General features: G+C 35.9%; 1 protein-coding gene across 1 annotated transcript; it reads right to left on the minus strand.

Moving 5' to 3' along the window:
* Positions 1 to 1,721: 1,721 nt before the first annotated feature.
* On the minus strand, positions 1,722 to 9,359 carry LOC149845441 (uncharacterized). Its single transcript, XM_089997628.1, has 8 exons — positions 9,174 to 9,359; positions 3,303 to 3,383; positions 3,128 to 3,216; positions 2,955 to 3,029; positions 2,537 to 2,640; positions 2,222 to 2,380; positions 2,090 to 2,149; positions 1,722 to 1,981 (listed from the first exon to the last, which is right to left on the minus strand). Exons 1-8 carry the CDS (start codon positions 9,294 to 9,296, stop codon positions 1,869 to 1,871), a joined length of 804 nt encoding a protein of 267 aa, XP_089853754.1. The 5' UTR covers positions 9,297 to 9,359; the 3' UTR covers positions 1,722 to 1,868.
* Between the last annotated feature and the right edge of the window lie 9,278 nt (positions 9,360 to 18,637).

The following is an 18,637-nucleotide window of genomic DNA, read 5'->3' on the forward strand; positions in this document are numbered from 1 at the left end:
TAAAGGTTTCTCACTGTGGTTGTACGGAGCATGACTGACAGGGGGAAGGTGGAGGTCTGGAGGGTGGGATTGTCTTTTTCTCTTCAAAATTTGAACCGTTTTAAGCATTTAAATGGTTTTGATCGAGAATAGTGTGAACCATCCGATCATGCTGACAGACGGTTCAGATGAGATTGGTAGGGTTGGTCGAATTCATTTCTTTATATATATATATATATATATATATATATATATATATATATATATAGAGAGAGAGAGAGAGAGAGAGAGAGATGGACGTTGATGATGAACATCAATGCTTATCAAGAGGATAAAGAAGAGTGAATGATGAGATAATCACAACTTTCAAAAATAGTTGAGCAAATGGGCAAAGGAAATTGGTACATTTGGGTATTTGGAGAACCGCAAATATGCTGGAATGTTATAGGAAAACCAATGCACGAACAGAGTCCAACTTATACACTAAGAGGATCGTGCCCGGTGGCACAATGCTTGAACCAATTCAAGCTCGGAAGAGGTGAAAAAATGGGTTTTCATCAAGTTATTTTTTTAGAAACCAAAGAAACCACACCTAGCATGAAGACTTGGTTGTGGTGGCTCAGCATGTCATATCTAAGGTTGTCCGGATGGTGGCATAAAACTCCGAGGCTAGGACCCCCTGCCCCCAAGGCCTATGCTGGGTGTTGGCGTGTGCAGAGAGGAGACTCCCATGAGAATCGAGCTTTGACCACCCGTCTAGTGACCTGGGCCTCCACCCCACTACGCCAACCCCCCTTGGGGCCGGCTTTCATTAAGTTAATATACAAAATTTAGAGGGTGCTTAAATCTCAAAAACCAGTGGGTTTCCACAGAAATGCATAGAAAACAACACATTTTTTTTAAGCTCAGCAGATTTCACCATCATTTTCTTTAAAATACAAAAGGATCAGTCAAATGGTCATGAGGCATGTAAACTGACCCGGTGGAATAGTGGAAGAAAGCTGCACCAGGAGCCCTCTTTCATGAGACTCAAACGCACCCTTAGGTCTGGACCTTGTGGGGCCTATGGAAACCCATTCGGTTTGCAATGTTAGCCATTGGTTTCACATCACGTTTGGGTACCGAAGTTTGTCACTGAAGAGCCTAACATGGGGACCATAAGAGAGCTTCGCATCTGGCTAGGTGGGTCTGCATAAGGTGTTCAATTTTTTTTTTATGACGAGGAACCGTCGCCATTAACCCTGCAACTTGATGGACCTGAACCCCAGCAAGGCAAACCCCAGGTGGAGCTCACGACTACACAGATTTAAGTGGCCCACCTTTGAAAGCCATGGACACCTAAGACGAGTGTCAGCTTAAGGTGTTCAAGTTGAAGACTATCAAGAGTTGAATACCTACGATGAGTATCCCAGACTTGAGGCCTAGGCCCCCTCCCACTGAGCCAAACCCCTTTGGGGCATGGACTTCGTTATTTTCAATGCACGATATACATCCTATGACTTGAATCTCTGAGGTGAAACAACATAGTAGAAGATGCATGTCAAACTAAACACTCTCTCTCTCTCTAACCCAAAAAAATAAAAATCAACTAAAGAAGTGCACCATCAAGCGTGAAGATGTACCCCACTTACCAAACAAACACTGCGGAAATGAAACAGCATTTCAAAAAACTACACTGCGAAAAATTGATATAAATACATGGCGCTGGGGAAAGTTGAGATCAGAACAAAAAAAGAGACCAATTTCTCAACCAGAAAGATAGCCTGCTGTTCATAATAACAGAGAATCACAAACACTGCTCCATCTCAGAATAGACCACAGTTAAAGCTCACACATAATTCTCGCTAATAAAACCAAGCAAGCATTAAAGTACCATCTGCATTTGACGATCAGTTTCCCCTTCCCCGTCCACCCATCCTTCCCCGACCTCGAGCAAAACCTCGGCCCTCTCTTCCTCTTTCATACCCATAACCTTCACTGCCACCTCCACCACCACCACCACCTGCCAATTTACAGACAAAAACCAGTAACCATATCGAGCATAGAAGCATTAGTTTTGTCAACACAGAACTATCTTAAAGTGCATCAATAAGTTGTCAACAACAATTACCACGGTATCCCCAACTTCGTCCACGTCCTCCACCACGGCCCCAATTCCAGCCACCATTTTCTGTCATACAGAAGTATTATTGCATCACTTCTAATAAATACAAGAGAAAAAATATAACAATAAGCTATGTACCTTGATTGCTGCTATAGCTTCTGCCCCAACCCCTTCCTCTCCCCCTACCCCTTCCACGTCCTCGCCCATATGAATCTGCACCTCGCCCATATGAATCTGGTCCTCGCCCATATAAATCTGCACCTCGTCCATATGAATCTGGGCCTCGCCCATATGAATCTGCAGTCGAATGTTATAAGCATCAGTTTATATATCATTGACAAAAAGGGATTGACCAAACGATGAATTACCTTCATTCAATGTGGAACATGGATACAAAACAAAGCTGCACTTTCTAGCATTGACAAAAAGAGCTTAACCAAACAATCTAATTACCTTCTCCAGCAGGAGCAGTCATTGTGGACGCAGGTGCTTGCTTCTGTTGCTGTTGTTGCTGTTGTTGCTGTTGCCGATTCCCTACAGATGCAGGATCTTGATACCTACCAAGGCAAAAATAGATATCACATTACACTGACAACCACATGCTAAGTTATGTCACAAAGACTTGTGGACGTGGGATGCGGATTCGACACACAGTTCGATTTTTTATTTTTTATTTTGAAAAATAGGACACAAGGACACGGAATTTTTAAAAATTTTAATCAATAAAAAACTTTTTTTAATATTAAAAAATAGATTTTTATTAAAATAATACTTCAAATTAAATAATATCCATACATGTCAGTGTCAGAGTGACATGCCCCCAAAATGGCGTGTCCCTGTGACATAGGCTAAAAGTCATGAATGTATTTACCCTGGAGAATTCTTGTTCAGCTCTTTCGTTGAAAGTGTGATAGATATCATCGACACATGCCGAGTCATCTCCAACCTGTGACAGGCTTCCAAAGCATCAGCTTCAGCTTTTGCATTATGCGGGAGGGAAAATAAATCATAAACTAAATAAATGATAATATTGATGGAACGTACGGCAAAAGGCCCTCTTCAATTGGTTCCCAAATATCTGTTATGCTGGTGGAGCTGATAGAAATATCTTGATGCAACCCAGGAATCCTTTTCTGAAGGTACAATTTAAACTCACAAGAATTAGCTGTAATAAGTTCAGAATAGATGAAAAAATAACATATTGATAAATGTAATCAACCTTTATAATCTCTGCAATCGCCACAGTCTTGCTGATAGCCTGCCCCATGGCCTTCAACACAATCTCTTTCACTCTCTTCTCCTGAATTCGCAAAATAAAACCAATTAGATACTCTTACCATTTTTGGGAGTTTGCCACAAACGTGCACCCAATACAAGCAAGCAAACTTGACCAACCAGAGAATGCCCGGGATGCTAAATATATTTCAATATTGATTAATTTCTTTCCCCTAGAAATTTTCACCACAAGATCACAATCATGGACCTTGAAATGCAAATTGGACAGGACAAGGCGGATTTGCATTGCAGATGACTAAGGTAACAAAACTTGAGCATCTTGTTCATAGTTGGTAGAATCCCAAGTGAATGCAAGATATGACATAGAGTTAACAAAATGATCGACTTTGATATAATCCAGAGTAGACCATCCATAGTCCACAAACATTTACAACCTCATCAATACCACCTGCCAAGTTGACCTTCAGAAGGTCAGATCTTACTCCTTTTATTACACCTTCCAATTAAGAAAAAAAGGAAAAAGAATTTGCTGAAATAATATGCATGCCATACTTGAGTTTGACACTAAATACTTGGTTTCCCATCCTATACATCTGCTTTTTGCTGGAAAACAACGTTTTAGGTTACCACTACTTGGAAACGATGTCTAAAGTCTAAACACATGCCTGCACACACACATACACAGTTTTCTCTATAGAGTTGTAGCATGCTTATGGTGCAACGCATGGCAGCTTTGAGAACATTTGGCACCAACACAGAATGAAACCTACACAGTTATGCAATAACCTACAGGCAATTGAAGCATAATATTATAGCTTGAGAACATCTATTATTGGATATACCTACCCACTGGCCCCTCAATATCCCCACTATGTCATCCCACTCTGTTCATTAATCTTGCAATCAATCTTTCACATCATAAAAATGCAACAATGGGTAAGGTTCTAGAGCCTGGATGTATTTTTTTCCTATAAATTACAAAAAGGAAACATACTGCACATTTTTCAGGCATCAAATTCATCCAAGCATGGCGTGCCAACAGTATGTTAAGAAAATTAATATTGCCCCCGAAACATACATTAGCGAAAGTCTAAACCTAAATAAACAGAGTAGTTACACCACCTATCACTCAAAAGGAAAAGGATTAACAACAGTAATGCAATGCCCAGTAGTTTATCAGCTGCTCAATGAAAAGCTAACACCTAACATCTAACACCTCCAAAAAGTGAACACCTATGTCACATGGGTGCGGGTGCGGCAAAAAAGTATATATATAAAGTCAAAAAGTTGGACATAAATGGCCCTGGGTGCGTTGACCACGCCCAGGGTCAGGTTGACCGCACCGGGTGATGCACCCGCACCCCCGCACCCGACGTGGGTGCGGCACTTAGTTGGCCAAGTCCCTGTGACATAGGTGAACACCCATTAAGAAGCTACACGGCCTTTCCATTTCAACAGAACATCCAACACCTCCAAAATACACTATTAGTATCAAATATCAACACCCTTGATTCTATATATAGGTGACTGCCATTCAAGTGCATATGTAGATATTTCACAAGTGCATGACAAATGGAGCACTAAACTAACATCTTAATGAAAAAGTTGATCAGTCGTGAGAAACACCTGTATCTTTTGCCAACAAATGGAAAACTAATAGCAACTAACATACCCCTAAGGATTAAAATTGATAAGAAAGAATCAACAAGAGGTGTAGGATCAAATCATGCAAAAACAAATCATTAAGTGTAAATATCGGCCAACAAATGATCAAGCTTTTGTTGGGAAGCTAACAGCAACCAATAAAGAACAAAGAAATTCTTCCCAAGCTTTTGACAACAATATTGCAAGCTCTAAAATGCTTACTATGTAGCAAATATCATCTTATAATGGCTAAACATCACCAATGCCACCAGAAGGAGGGTCTTTTAAATAAATCAGTAAATTGATGCAAATAAATCATCACAAGAAGTGTATAGCAAAAGCTAACAGAATGCCTCGTGCATTTGAAATGAAGCAACCATGTGCAGCTTCTCTCAATGGCTTCAGTTTGAAATCCTATCGTTGCACTTCATAACCAGTCCCAATTTTATTAAAAGATTCATAAACTAAGAGAAGTGGACATTAGTGGCAGCAACAACTTGAAAAAACGCGATGAGTAAAAATGAATTAGTCTGAGTTTGTACTACATTGGCCATCAAATGTAAATGAGCAATGCAACACCGATAAAAAAAAACTAAGCAACAAGCACAGAAACACATCCGATTTGTGTGGTTTAGAAATATGCCCACCCATGGTGAGATAAGAAGATTGCACTATCTATGGAAAATAAAACTGTAACCCATGTCAACAGTACATTTGAAAAGAGGGCCAGATTATCATAGAAAAATAAATCCAGTACAGGTGGTAGTACGACCAAATTATCATAGAAAAATTTACATAACAAAGATCAAGATAAAAAGAATTGATCACATTACCTTCACAACTAGTTTCATGATATGATGAACAGAGATGCAAACAACTAACCAGTTTTTTTTCGACTTACATTAAAGTTCTTGTAAAACAAAAATAAAATTGTGCCTTTTAACTGTGATTGACTGGCATTCGGTAAGAGGTTTAGCGTTCCAGATAAAATGTATTATATTGTCATTTTTACAAGCCTACTTTCACTACCGTTTCTGTAAGCTTCCATTTATTTGATATTCTTGGATTTGAATTCTTATAACCCAGCTAGATTCCCCCCAACCACCCCTCCCCAAACCAACCCCCCACACACCCCCTCAACAAAAAAAAAAACTTCTAAAGTATCCCATCTTATCCTTTTGCTGAGAAGTATCCTAAAGTAATTCCTATGACACAGATAACCAGAAAATGGCCTCGCATAACATGTAAAAACAGCTAGGTTTTGCTAGATATTTCTTAAGAAAATGGTGGTAATACCACTGTACTTACCTCTCGTCTTCTCTGTGATGAATTCAGATAAATGACTAGTTACCAAGAAGACCATAAGCACGTAGAATGGCATGCGAATTAAAATTCTAGCCAATAAAAAAGAGGCAGGATAAAATTCCCGGTCACAATATTCTCAGTTAATAACAAAAACACAACCCACAAGCTAAAACATGCCAGACAAAGTATGAAGAGAATACACACACCACTACTTTTTTTCTTTTCAAAGGCATTATAAAGTATAAATCATAGTTAGTCACTGATATCGCTGATATTATGAAATTATCTTGATATTATCGGTATTTCTAGGTCAGCCTTGCTTAAGCAATTGGTGATAATCCCACTGTACCTACTTCTCATCTTCTCTGTGATGAATTTAGAAAAACGACTAGTTATTAAGAAGACCATAAGCATGTAGCATGGCATTGCAATTAAAATTCTAGCTGATAAAAAAGAAACAGGATAAAATTCCTGGTCTCAATACTCTCAGTTAATAACAAAAACGCAGCCCACAACCTAAAACATGCCAGACAAAGCTTGAAGAGAATACAAGTGCCACTACTTTTTTCTTTTCAAAGGAAATATAAAGTATAATTCATAGTCACTGATATCGCTGAAATTATGAAAATATCTTGATATTATCGGCATTTCAGCCGATATTTTCTTGATATCTTCAGAACATTGATATTATCCGATATTTTCCTGAGATTTTCAAACAAACACCTTTTTTGTATATTTTAAGTATATGTTTTCTGTTTTTGCTTCTTTTATATTTTAAAAAACTTTAATTGTTTCTTTATATTTTTGCAAGAAAAATAATATAAAACCTATTATTTCTTATCTTTTTTTATTATTCTTTGTATTCTTTTACAAATTTTAAAACTTTCATTATTTTCTCGAAATGTTTATGATACAACAAATTTCCAAAAAAAACCCAAGAAAAAACTTGCTGAGAAAGATATTGGTGACTAGGGTATAAATATAAAAATCACCATAACATGATACACATACTGTGTTACTAATATGCTGCTCATAATCAGGAAACTCCTCTTCACGAATTACTGCCTTCTCCATATAAATGTGCATGTAGGGACAAAAAAAATGCAATCTTATCCAAACAGAAGAGAGTACAGAGAATAAGAAAGCATTCCTTGTGTTGGCAGAAACCAAAAAAAAGCAATAAACAAACATATAAAACTTCTTAGACATTACAGCGTTTGAAGTCTCATTATGCAGCCAACTTTTTGTAATAATAGAAACATTGTTTACTTTATTAAAGTTTTTTTTAAGAGGGCGCTTGTTAATAGATTTATGCAGTCCAAATGGTAAGGAGGAACTAGGGAGGTAACAAGATGATGCTGGTAAGTGTATATCTCTTATACTTTAGTGTAGCAGATAGCCATAATTACAGCAGATATATTGGATGACCAAACAAAGACAAAACATCATTAACTACAGCTTATGCATTCATGAGCTGCATCCCAACAGCCACTACCTTACGTAACTTTGACAGTTCCAGGTGATCAAGATCAGATCTACTCCAAGTCTTTAGATATTAATATGTGAAATCAAGTTGTTTAGTTTTCAGAAAATTTCCATATGAAAGCAAGAACCAACATAAATAGAAGGCATACGTTAATGCTTACAGTGGTTCTACATATTATGAAGATTAGGTATCAACATATAAAACAAAAACATACAATTTATAGCAATTCTAAACTCATTCCATAAAAAAGTTAAGTGCAGGAGAGCTTTTCCCTATAGAATTCACCAACAACACAAAGCTGCAGAAAACGACACTAACTTTAAGATGATCTTACAAGCACTTGTCAGAGAGAGTTCTAAAAGTAGGAAAACCGGAAAAGATAAGTGGGAAAAATGAAACGAGTGACAGAATCACTTTTGGTCAAAATTAAACACTCTCATGAACAAATAAAATTTCAAATTTGATAACAAATCAATTATGTGGTGATAAGCCAATAAAGGAATACGAATTCAATAGTCCATCCAGCTTAATATAAAGAAGAAGGTTTTATGCAGTATGTGTGAAATTTTCTCAAGCAGCCAATATAAACCAATGCCAGGAACTCCAAACTAACAAAAATTCAAACTGACCAAATAAAAGAAAACGATAGGTTTCAAGCGCTTAAATGCAGATTCAAGCAGTAATATTTACAGGGGCTGTTTTGCAATATTGTCACATTGTGAATCTAAGTCAGACAACAAGCATCTAAAACATTGGTTAATATACAGAGGGAATTTGTGTGTGTGTGTGTGTGTGATAGAGAGAGAGAACCCTAAACCTGATCCGAGGAATAGACGAGGCACAGAAAAATAGTGGAAAAAAAACTACAAACAAATAAAAAGGAAAAGAAGAAGAAGCAACTTCTAAAAGTCCATGGGATGGAGACAATGAGGCCCAAATACTGAAGCCCGGGAAAAACGAGCCCTAGAACACAACGAACAATATCCATCCACTAGCCCAACACAAAACCAACGGCAAAAGAAAAAGAAAAAACGAAACAAAAAAGGAGTACCCTTCTTAGCAAGATTAACAAAAAAGGCGCAATAGTAAGTCCCTAACAACATACAGACACAATATTCACAAAAATCCAAGAACACACAACTCACCAAATCAAACCACCACCAAAACAACAAACCACCCACAAAATTAGATTGACAACCCCAAACACCCACATCCAAAATCACATAGAAAACCAATATAACAACGAAAAACGACGACTACCAATATCATATTTCCAAAACCCAAAAATCCACATCCAAAATCACATAGAAAACCAAAATAACAACGAAAAACAACCGCAACCAACATCATATTTCCGAAAACCCAACAAGAACAACAGAAAATAAACGATGGAACCAACGACTACTGTGCAGTAGCCACCTGCAGAAGACTTGATGCATAGCTCGTGTAGTTCCTGATGAGGCCTTGGGTGGTAATCCTGATCTCATTCTCGCTGATGGCAGATTCGGTCCTGGGCTTCTCCACCCGTTGGTATCTGTCCATGACTCTTCAAAGATTAGGGTTCACTCTTCCAGCCCCCACACAAGCTCCACTAACCCTGCCCTCCAAAACCCTTAGATAAACCCTAAAGCCGTCCAGAAACAACCTAAAATTAGGGGCACATTTAAACATCCTCAGCACCAAAACCGACAAGTCTTGGGACTAGATTACTAAAGCATGCATATTTTTTTGGGCATATGGGAACACTGCAATTAAACATGGTCAGCACCAAAACTGACATAGTTTGGGCGTTAAAGATTATTATCGTGAGCGTATTTTTAGGGCAGTGACCTATATGGGAATATTGGTCCATGTCAAAGAAAGGGCTGGAATGGACTCCAACAGATTGGCGGTTTTGGATCTCAACCTTTTTGGGAGGTTGTTTTTTAGTAGGGATGTGAACGGGTCGGATCTAAGCATTATTGAAATAGGGAAACTGACTTTATCGGATCCATAGTACTGAATTTTGGGTCAGATGAAAAAAGAAGGTAATATCATATCCAAATCTGATTGGGTAATCAAATATAGTTTTTATATAATCGGGTAAGATGATCTGTTGGATTCAGATGCAAAGCTACATACTGAATCCAGATCCAATTATTTATTGGATATGATTTCTTTATTGAATCTAACTAATTGGATTTAGGTTTGATCAGACATTGGTTCCAAATCGGGTCCATTTGTATCCTTATTTAGTGGACACTTAGTCAAGTTTTGTGTTTCTAACTTTCTACGAGGAGTGCTCTTGGAGTTGGTTAAAGTTGGTCCAAGTGTTAGAGATTGCTATGCTTATTGAACTGTTGTCAAAGCAGTTGAGGCTTTTATTCTATTTTTATGGGATATGGGATTTGATTTTCTTGTAAATAAGGGACACCTACGGCTTTGGATAAGATAGTTGCATTAGTTAGTGTGGTGTGTTTACTGAGTCTTATGTTCAAACCCTGAAGGCAACAACCTGAAACTTCGCTATGCGTGCGTTTGAATCCCTCAGACCTCAAGATCTAAGAGTTTTGATCAGATATGAGATATGATATGGATCCTGACAAGGAAAGTGCTCCTAATACTTCTGTATCAAACCTGTCTCATTCTCTGCTAGACAACCTGTCAAACAAATCCTCAAGACAGAAAATCTTTATCTTGACGACAGTGAAGAGAAAGACAACAAAGCGGCATAATCCAAAGGGAAGAAATGATCAGGTGTAACGACTTCATGATTCACTTTTTTTAATGTGGGATATGAAGGACAATGGTGGAATCTCCCATCTCTCAATCGGTACTAGCGGCATCATAACTTGGTATAGTGTCTACCAACTCTTCTATGGATCTCAGATGAAGGTTCTTAATCATTTTCTCCCAAGCAATATATGGAGCCTTTTGTTGATGACTCAGTGAGGGCCTAGACAAATGATCTCTAAGGCCAAGGCCAGATGAAACCTGTTGATTGGAAGGTATGGGATGACAATGAATAGAAAGTAAAAACGGGTAAGTGAAAGTGGCCCTTGAGCGTGTAATCAATCTGTTATTTTTGGCTCCTGCCAAACTGCGGACCGAACAGACTGGCAAGCAAGCATCCAGGGGTGAAATACAACATAGGGGTCTTGACTGTGTCTTTGCGTCTTGACCACATCTTGCTGTGGGACTAGCAGGAGTGCCCTTTCTTGATGTGAACTAGAATCCTCTATTGTCCGATACCCCAATCCTCTAAGGTGTGGTTCTCCATGAATGTAATACCTATATTGAGGAATGTGTCATCTATATCAAGGAGTCTGGAAGTCCACACCCCTTATTGGAGATGGAAGAGTCCATGGGGATTGTATTTCATATGTTGTTCTTCTCATTGAACAAACTCATTGGCCAAGCATAAGTTTAGATCTTTCTTTGAAAGATCAATATAATAGCTTTGAGAAGCTTTTTGACCATTTTTTTTTGTCGTGCTCACATGTGCTTACATAAAAAAAGATATGGTCATTCAACGTTGATTAACTCTATCTAATAGAAAACATGCTCTCTAGAGCTTCTGCATGTCTGTGAGAACAAGGAAAACAAACTAGTGGACGGACGTCTTTCCTCAAGTGGTGCAAAAAGAATCTCAAAGAAGATACTTTTTCTAATACGACCAAAGAAAGGCTGACTTGATTATAGAAAGACAAGACTTTGACTTTCTATATGGAATAAAAAAGCCATTTTTTCTAATTTCATGATGCAAGAGTGGAGTAGAAGACTCAGTCCATAAAGATATGTTTCGATTCACTTTGATGTTTTTGAATTTTTTTTATCATTTTGATCATTTTTTAGTATTTGGATAATTTTGTAATTGATATTGGATTTGATATTCATATTTTATTCTATTAGGATAATTAAAAAGAGTTTTATTTTTTAAGAATTTAACTGATTAAGTAGTTTAGTTGGATTGAGATTTGGGAGACCTCATCTATAAAAAGATGAGAGCCCTATGTAGAGATCATAGTTGATATGAGAATCTTAGTTACTTGTTAAGTTTTCAATTATTTCATTATTTTTCCGTTACTTCATTATTTTTCAGTTATTTCTTACATTTTTAGCTTTTCCTAGATATATTTTAATGCTCGTAAATTTTTTAGGATTTTAACAAAAATTATTCAGGTGTTTTTTGGATAATTAATTGATGATTAATTATCAATAATGTCTCAATATTTAGTTAAGATTATTTGATCATTGATTTTATGAAAATTAGTGAATTTTTAATATTTTACAATTATCTTTATTTAAACATTTAATTAGTGAATTTATGAGGTTTTAAATGAAGTATCAGGATTGGATCCAACTGGTAAACCCGATTCGAAGTTTAATTGTTAAGTTTGAACCTGCCTGAATTCAAACAAAATCATTATGAGTTTTGAGACTTGGATTTGCTCTATTATGGATCTCTGTATGATTTGGATCAACCCAAATGGGTCTGGGTTGGGTTTAGACCCATATCAGGGTTTAAAGCAGACATTAAAGGGATTTGGATCCCCCACAAAGCATAATAAGATTTAGATCTATTTAAAATACCCAAATGGATCATACTAGTATTTTGGATTCATTTGGTGACCCAAATGGATCCCACTAAGTAAAATGAGATTCAGATCCATTTGGAAACCCAAATGGATCCTGCTAGGTAAAATGAAAAGTTGGATCCACTTGGAGACCCAAATAGATCCCACTTAGTAAATTAAATTTTGCATCTATTTAAGACTCAAATGGATCCCATTAAATTAAATAGGATTTAGGTCTACATAGGACTCAAATGAATCTAATTATCTATATATATAATATAAAGTAATAAATTGGTTTTGGGCTTAATGAGACCGAAATGAATCTCACTGAACCCAAAATCCAAATCATCCTCAACCCAAACCCCTCTCAAACCACCCATGAACCACATGGGTTAAACTCAACCCAAGTGCATCCCATCCACCCTTTCAATCTCCCTTCACTTCCTACACCACTAGTAGGTCATCCTGTAAAACCCGCAAAATTTTAATAATTATCAAAATAAATAAATATTACCATTCTTGAAAATAAATACGATAAAGTGATATAGAGTCGATCCAATTGGATCTTGTATCCAAACTGGATCAAATGGATCCAGGATTTTGGATTCGGATATAATATATGGATTCAGATCTTGGATGGATCTGAAACCCGATTAAAATCTAAATTTTAGTTTTTAATTACAACTAAATTTGCAAAGCACTTTTCTAAAGTTTCATCTCTTGCGAATATCTCCCTCGTTATGACTATATCTGATTGATATACGCTTTCTAGTAATTCACATGAAATAACGAGGTTTTTTCCTCGTTTGCGAACCAAATTCGGGGATTGACTAGTCTTATATATATTATAAATTGGACATATGATTCTCGATACTTGATTCCTCATAAATAGTACTCATGCCACTTCGTACATCTTACTTACGCAAGTTCGGATATAATATAATTTGATTGATTGTATGTTTTTTGTAGAGTTTTGTACCCATTTTATTATCTCATTAGCGCCGCCTATGGCCGGTTGGGCCATATAAAGAAGGCATTCCCGCGTGTCCTGGAGATCCCTAGCCAGAGACATAAAAGTAAAAAAATGGATTCCATCAAATGGGCATTTATCCAATATAGGATAAACAAAGTCATTCTTGTTCATCATCAATCCTCCTGTATGAATTACATCGCTCATCAATAAGGTAGTTTTTGTTGCAAAGAAGAGCAACCAGGTGAGAGTTGGCACACTGGTGAGGTTGGTTGCCTTAGTGGGAGAAGAACTCTAGCTTGAATCCCCCTGTAAGCCAAATGGTTTTGCCAAAAAATGTTATTTTGGGGCAAACATGTCAAAAACGTTAATACAGGTTAAGTAAAATTTTGTTGCAAAGATATGCAACGAAATTGAGTGTGGTGCACTGATGGGGCTTGTTACCGCTTATAGAAGAGGTCCCCAATTCGAATCTCTTGTGCGCCAGGGAGCCTTTTTGCTAAAAAAGACTTTGAAAAAAAATGTGCCTTTTGAAACTCAAAACGATTTGGAAACCTCCTCATTTAAGAAGGGTTTAAATGAGGAAACGTTGGACCATCAAAGGGGATGGCTGGCGGTTTCCAAAGGGGGAAACCCAACTGTTTTCCCCTTTGGAAATATCCACTTTTCCATATTTTCAAAATATGGAAAAAAAGGAGGTGGGAGTTACAAGAAAAAAAATTAAAAGTGACCATCCGTTTTGGGGAGGGCCATAATGAAGAAACATTTTTTTTAGAAGATGCTACAAGATCGAGGTGCCTTGATGGATCCTCTCCTTTCCTCTCTCAACTCTCTCTCTCTCCTTCCTAAATCCTCTCCTAACCACCATTAGACCTCTCACACTAAGAGAAGCTCCAACCCGAAGGGAAGAAAACAATACCGTTTTCGGGGCATGATGCTTTAAATCGAAGTAAGTGGTATAATGTTCTTTTGTGTGTATTTAGTGCTATGTAGTATGAGTATTCTGCAATATTTTTTTTTAGTTTATGTGGGATAACATGGGTTGGCCATACCTTAGGGTGTTGACGTAGATCATTTCATCAAACCACACATGGGTGTATGTTATGATATTTCTTTCATACCAGGATTATTCTAACCGAGCAGGTAAATCATAGTTACTCATAACAAACGACCATGTGTTTATTGGAACACACGGCATGACCCTTATGCATGTTGGATGTTAGCTTTTAGAGGAATATTCCAATGAAAGGATCGTCTCATGCCTATCTAGCCAGTTTATTTGAGGTTTGTTTTATTCTAGTTATAAAATATGTTTCACGCATATGGTGGTGCTGGATTGTTGGTACCAAGCTTAGAAAAAAAAAAACAATATGCTTCTATAGCCTTTAGTCAAACACTTGATTTCCTATTGAATATGTTTACAAAGTTTTTTCCTTTTTTTTTTCAGCCATGTTATTTGACAAAACGTTGAATTCTTGTCTACAGATTTTTTTCCATGTAGTATGTTGTCTATGACAACACGTGTTATTGTTGAAAATAAAATACTTAGTTGGTGGTTTTATTTAAATGGCATGTGTTGTCATTAATTAGAGTATGCATGCACTGAGATTTGTTTTATACGTGTAAGCATAGACTGATTGATTAAAGAGATTGTTTTTTTTCTACAACTATATAAATGCGTAAGAAGGAAGAACAAAACCGGATTGTGTTTACATTTTTTATTTGCTTTTAAAACATTTTTCTTTGTGTATAAATGAGATTCCGTAAGAATGAAGAACAAAGTAGTTGTGCTCATAGGATTTCTTCTTGATTTTGCATCCCAAATCTCTTGAGAAGTTCTTTTGTATACTTGGCTTGGTTGATGAAGATTCCTTCTTCAATTTGCTTTATTTGAAGTCAAAGGAAGTAGTTTAATTCACCCATCAAGCTCATTTCAAACTCTTCCTGCATAGCTTTAGCAAATTCTTTACAAAGAGAATCATTAGTAGAACCAAATATTATGTCATCAACATAAATTTGCACAATAAGAATATCTGAATTAAGATTTTTTATAAATAAAGTGGAGTCTACCCGACCAATAGAAAAACCAGATTGTTCTAAAAAATTTCGTAGTCTTTCATACCACACTCTTGGTGCTTGTTTAAGTCCGTACAAAGCTCTTTTTAATTTATAGACTTTTTCTGGATATTTCTCATTTTTAAAGCCTGGAGGTTGCTCTACATAAACTTCTTCATTGATGTGTCCATTTAAGAATGCACTCTTAACATCAATTTGATATAACTTCAAATTCATGTAACTAGCAAAAGCAAGTATCATTCGAATTGACTCCAATCGAGCCACTGGTGCATAGGTTTCATCAAAATCTATGCCTTCTTCTTGATTATAGCCTTGTGCTACTAGTCTTGCTTTGTTTCGAATGACTTCGCCATTTTCGTCCAGCTTATTTCGGAAGACCTATTTTGTTCCAATTACTGGATGATCCTTTGGTCTATCAATTAGATCCCATACATCATTCCTAGTAAATTGGTTAAGTTTTTCAGACATGGCCAAAAGCCAAAATTCATCATCACAAGCCTCATTGATATTCTTTGGTTCTATTTTAGATATGAAAGCAATATTTGCAATATATTGCAATTGCTTTCTAGTTTGGACACCACTCTTTATTTCTCCAATAACTTGTTCATGTGGATGATTGGAAACTTCTTTCCAAACTGGTTGAAGAGGAACATTTTCTTGAGAAGTACTCTCTATCAAAGGCTCTTCTTGAACTATTACTTCTTCTCCTTCACTTAGAGGAATAACCTGCTCACAATTCTCATCAAATGCAACATATAAAGATTCTTCAATGCAAGATGTTCTTTTATTAAAAACATGATAAGCTTTACTTCTAGAAGAATATCCAAGAAATATTGATTCATCTGATTTTGAATCAAACTTATCAAGATTATCTTTGGTATTTAACAGAAAGCATTTACTACCAAAAATTTTGAAATATGAGATCTTTGGTATACAATTATAATACAATTCAAAACATGTTTTATGTAAGATTGGTCGAATAAGAACACGGTTTAAAACATAACATGTTGTATTTATTGCTTCAGCCCAAAAGTATTTTGGTAAATTTTTATCTTGAAGCATGGTTCTAGCATATTCTTGCAAAGTTCTATTCTTTCTTTCAACAACTCCATTTTGTGGAGCCGCTCTATGAAAAGAAAAGTTGTGAGATATACCATGTAAATCACAATACTTTAGAAAAGATTCATTTTCAAATTCACCACCATGATCACTACGAATTTTAATAATAGATGTAGATTTTTCATTTGTAATTCTTCTACAAAGTTTAGAAAATTCAGAAAAAACATCATTTTTGCTTTTTAGAAAAATCACCCATATAAATCGAGAATAATCATCTACTATAACAAAAGCATACTTGCTACCGTTCAAACTTTGAATTCTAGATGGTCCAAATAGATCTAAATGTAAAAGTTCAAGAGGACGTTTTGTTGAGACTATATCTTTTGCCTTAAAAGAACTCTTGATTTGTTTACCCATTTGGCAAGCATCACATAAGTGATTCTTCTTATATGGTATTCTAGGTAGGCCTCTAATAAGATCATTCTTGGATAACTTGGAAATAATTTTAAAGTTAACATGTCCAAGTCTCTTGTGCCATAACCATTGAATTTCATTTGAAACAATAAGACATTTTTCATTAAAAGTGGGTAACTCATCTAGATAAAGTTCATACACATTGTTCCTTCTTTTACCTTTAAAAATGATCTTTTTAGATTGAAAATCAGAAATTAAGCATAAATCTCAAAAGAAACAAGAAAACCTTTATCACATAATTGACTAATGGATAATAAATTATGCATTAAACTATCTACTAAAAGAACATTTTCTATCAAGGGAAATTTTGGATTACCAATGTTACCAATACCGATTACTTTTCCCTTGTTATTGTCACCAAAGGTGATGGTTCCTCTATCTTTACTTTGGAGGGTGGAAAATAACTCCGGCCTTCCAGTCATATGTTTGGAACAACCGTTGTCCAATATCCATTTGCTCCTTATTTTGTGTACCTACAACAAAATTAGAAGACAAAGCATTTGACCCTTTTCTATTTTTGGGTCCATGAGAGTTAGTCTTAGGAACCCATATCCATTTGGATTTTGGTTTCCTTTGATATTAAATATTCTTTCTATAAAAAGATTTAGCATTTCTAGAAAAATCATGTCTAGGCTTATAAGCATTATAAGTTCCATGATTAGATGCATTTATATTATAACTAGAAATTTTAGTTCTTTGAACAAATGGTTGAGAATATTGTCTTTGATTCTTCACCACATAGTTTGGTCTATTTTGAGTATCAAAGAAGCTATATCCCAATACGGTTTTATTAACTGAGCATCTTTGAGAACCAAGAAGTCTTTCTAGATTCTCTTGACCATTTGTGAATTTGGTCACTATAGAAAGAAGATCATTTGATTTTTATTTTAGACTAGTTATTTCTTTTTGAAAGAGATTGGTTCTAATTCCAATTTCTTTTATCTTAAATGCTTGACAAGAGTTTTTCTTCTTGAGATCTTCTATCTCTTGAAGTAACACTTTGTTTTGAGAGTCAAGAGTTGAATTTTCAGTTTTTAACTCTTTATTTTTAGAATTCAGACTCTTAAATTTAGCATATAAATCATTAAATGCTTCTAATAAATCATCATACTCAAACTGACTTACCGAGTCTTCTTGTGCTACAAAGCACATGTTGGCGACTTCTTCATTTGATTCTTCATCGAAAGAGGAGTCACTATCATCCCAACATGCTTGAAATGCCTTTTTCTTCTTGAATTGGTCCTTGGTCTTGATTTTGAGAAAAGGACAATCTTTCTTGATGTGTCCTGTCTTTTTGCAGTTAAAGCACTTGACTTCATTAGGATTGGAAGAATCTACTTTCTTTACTTTTTTTGAAATCTTCCCTTTTTGATGAATCTTTTGAATTGCCTTGTGATGAGAACAATATTTCCATCTTCATCTTCTTCTAAATTTTCAGAATCAGAAGTAGCCTTAAAAGCAAGAGATTTCTTCTTGGGTTCTTCTTCTTGTTTGTCTTAAAGTTGAACTTCATATGCCATTAAGTTACCAACCAAATCTTCAAGAGTGGGAGTGTTTAAATCATTTGTTTCCTCAATAGCTGTAGTTTTTCTCTCCCGTTCAGGAGTTAAACACCTTAAGATTTTTCTGACTAAATCCACTTGTGAATATTCTTTTCCAAGGGATTTTAGTGTATTAGTGATATCGGTCATTCTTGTTACCATATCCGATATAGATTCATTTTGCTTCATTTTAAACAATTCAAATTT

The sequence above is a fragment of the Nuphar pumila genome, chromosome 2 (genome assembly GCF_984573655.1).
Source record: "Nuphar pumila chromosome 2, dmNupPumi1.hap1.1, whole genome shotgun sequence".
Classification (NCBI taxonomy): domain Eukaryota; kingdom Viridiplantae; phylum Streptophyta; class Magnoliopsida; order Nymphaeales; family Nymphaeaceae; genus Nuphar; species Nuphar pumila.

Coding starts and splice junctions, on each gene's coding strand:
- LOC149845441 (XM_089997628.1), bottom strand. CDS start 9,296: ATGGACAGATACCAACGGGTGGAGAAGCCCAGGACCGAATCTGCCATC. Junction 3,030..3,127: donor ATTGAAGAGGGCCTTTTGCC/GTACGTTCCATC, acceptor AGCCTGTCACAG/GTTGGAGATGACTCGGCATG. Junction 2,381..2,536: donor GACTGCTCCTGCTGGAGAAG/GTAATTAGATTG, acceptor ATTCGACTGCAG/ATTCATATGGGCGAGGCCCA.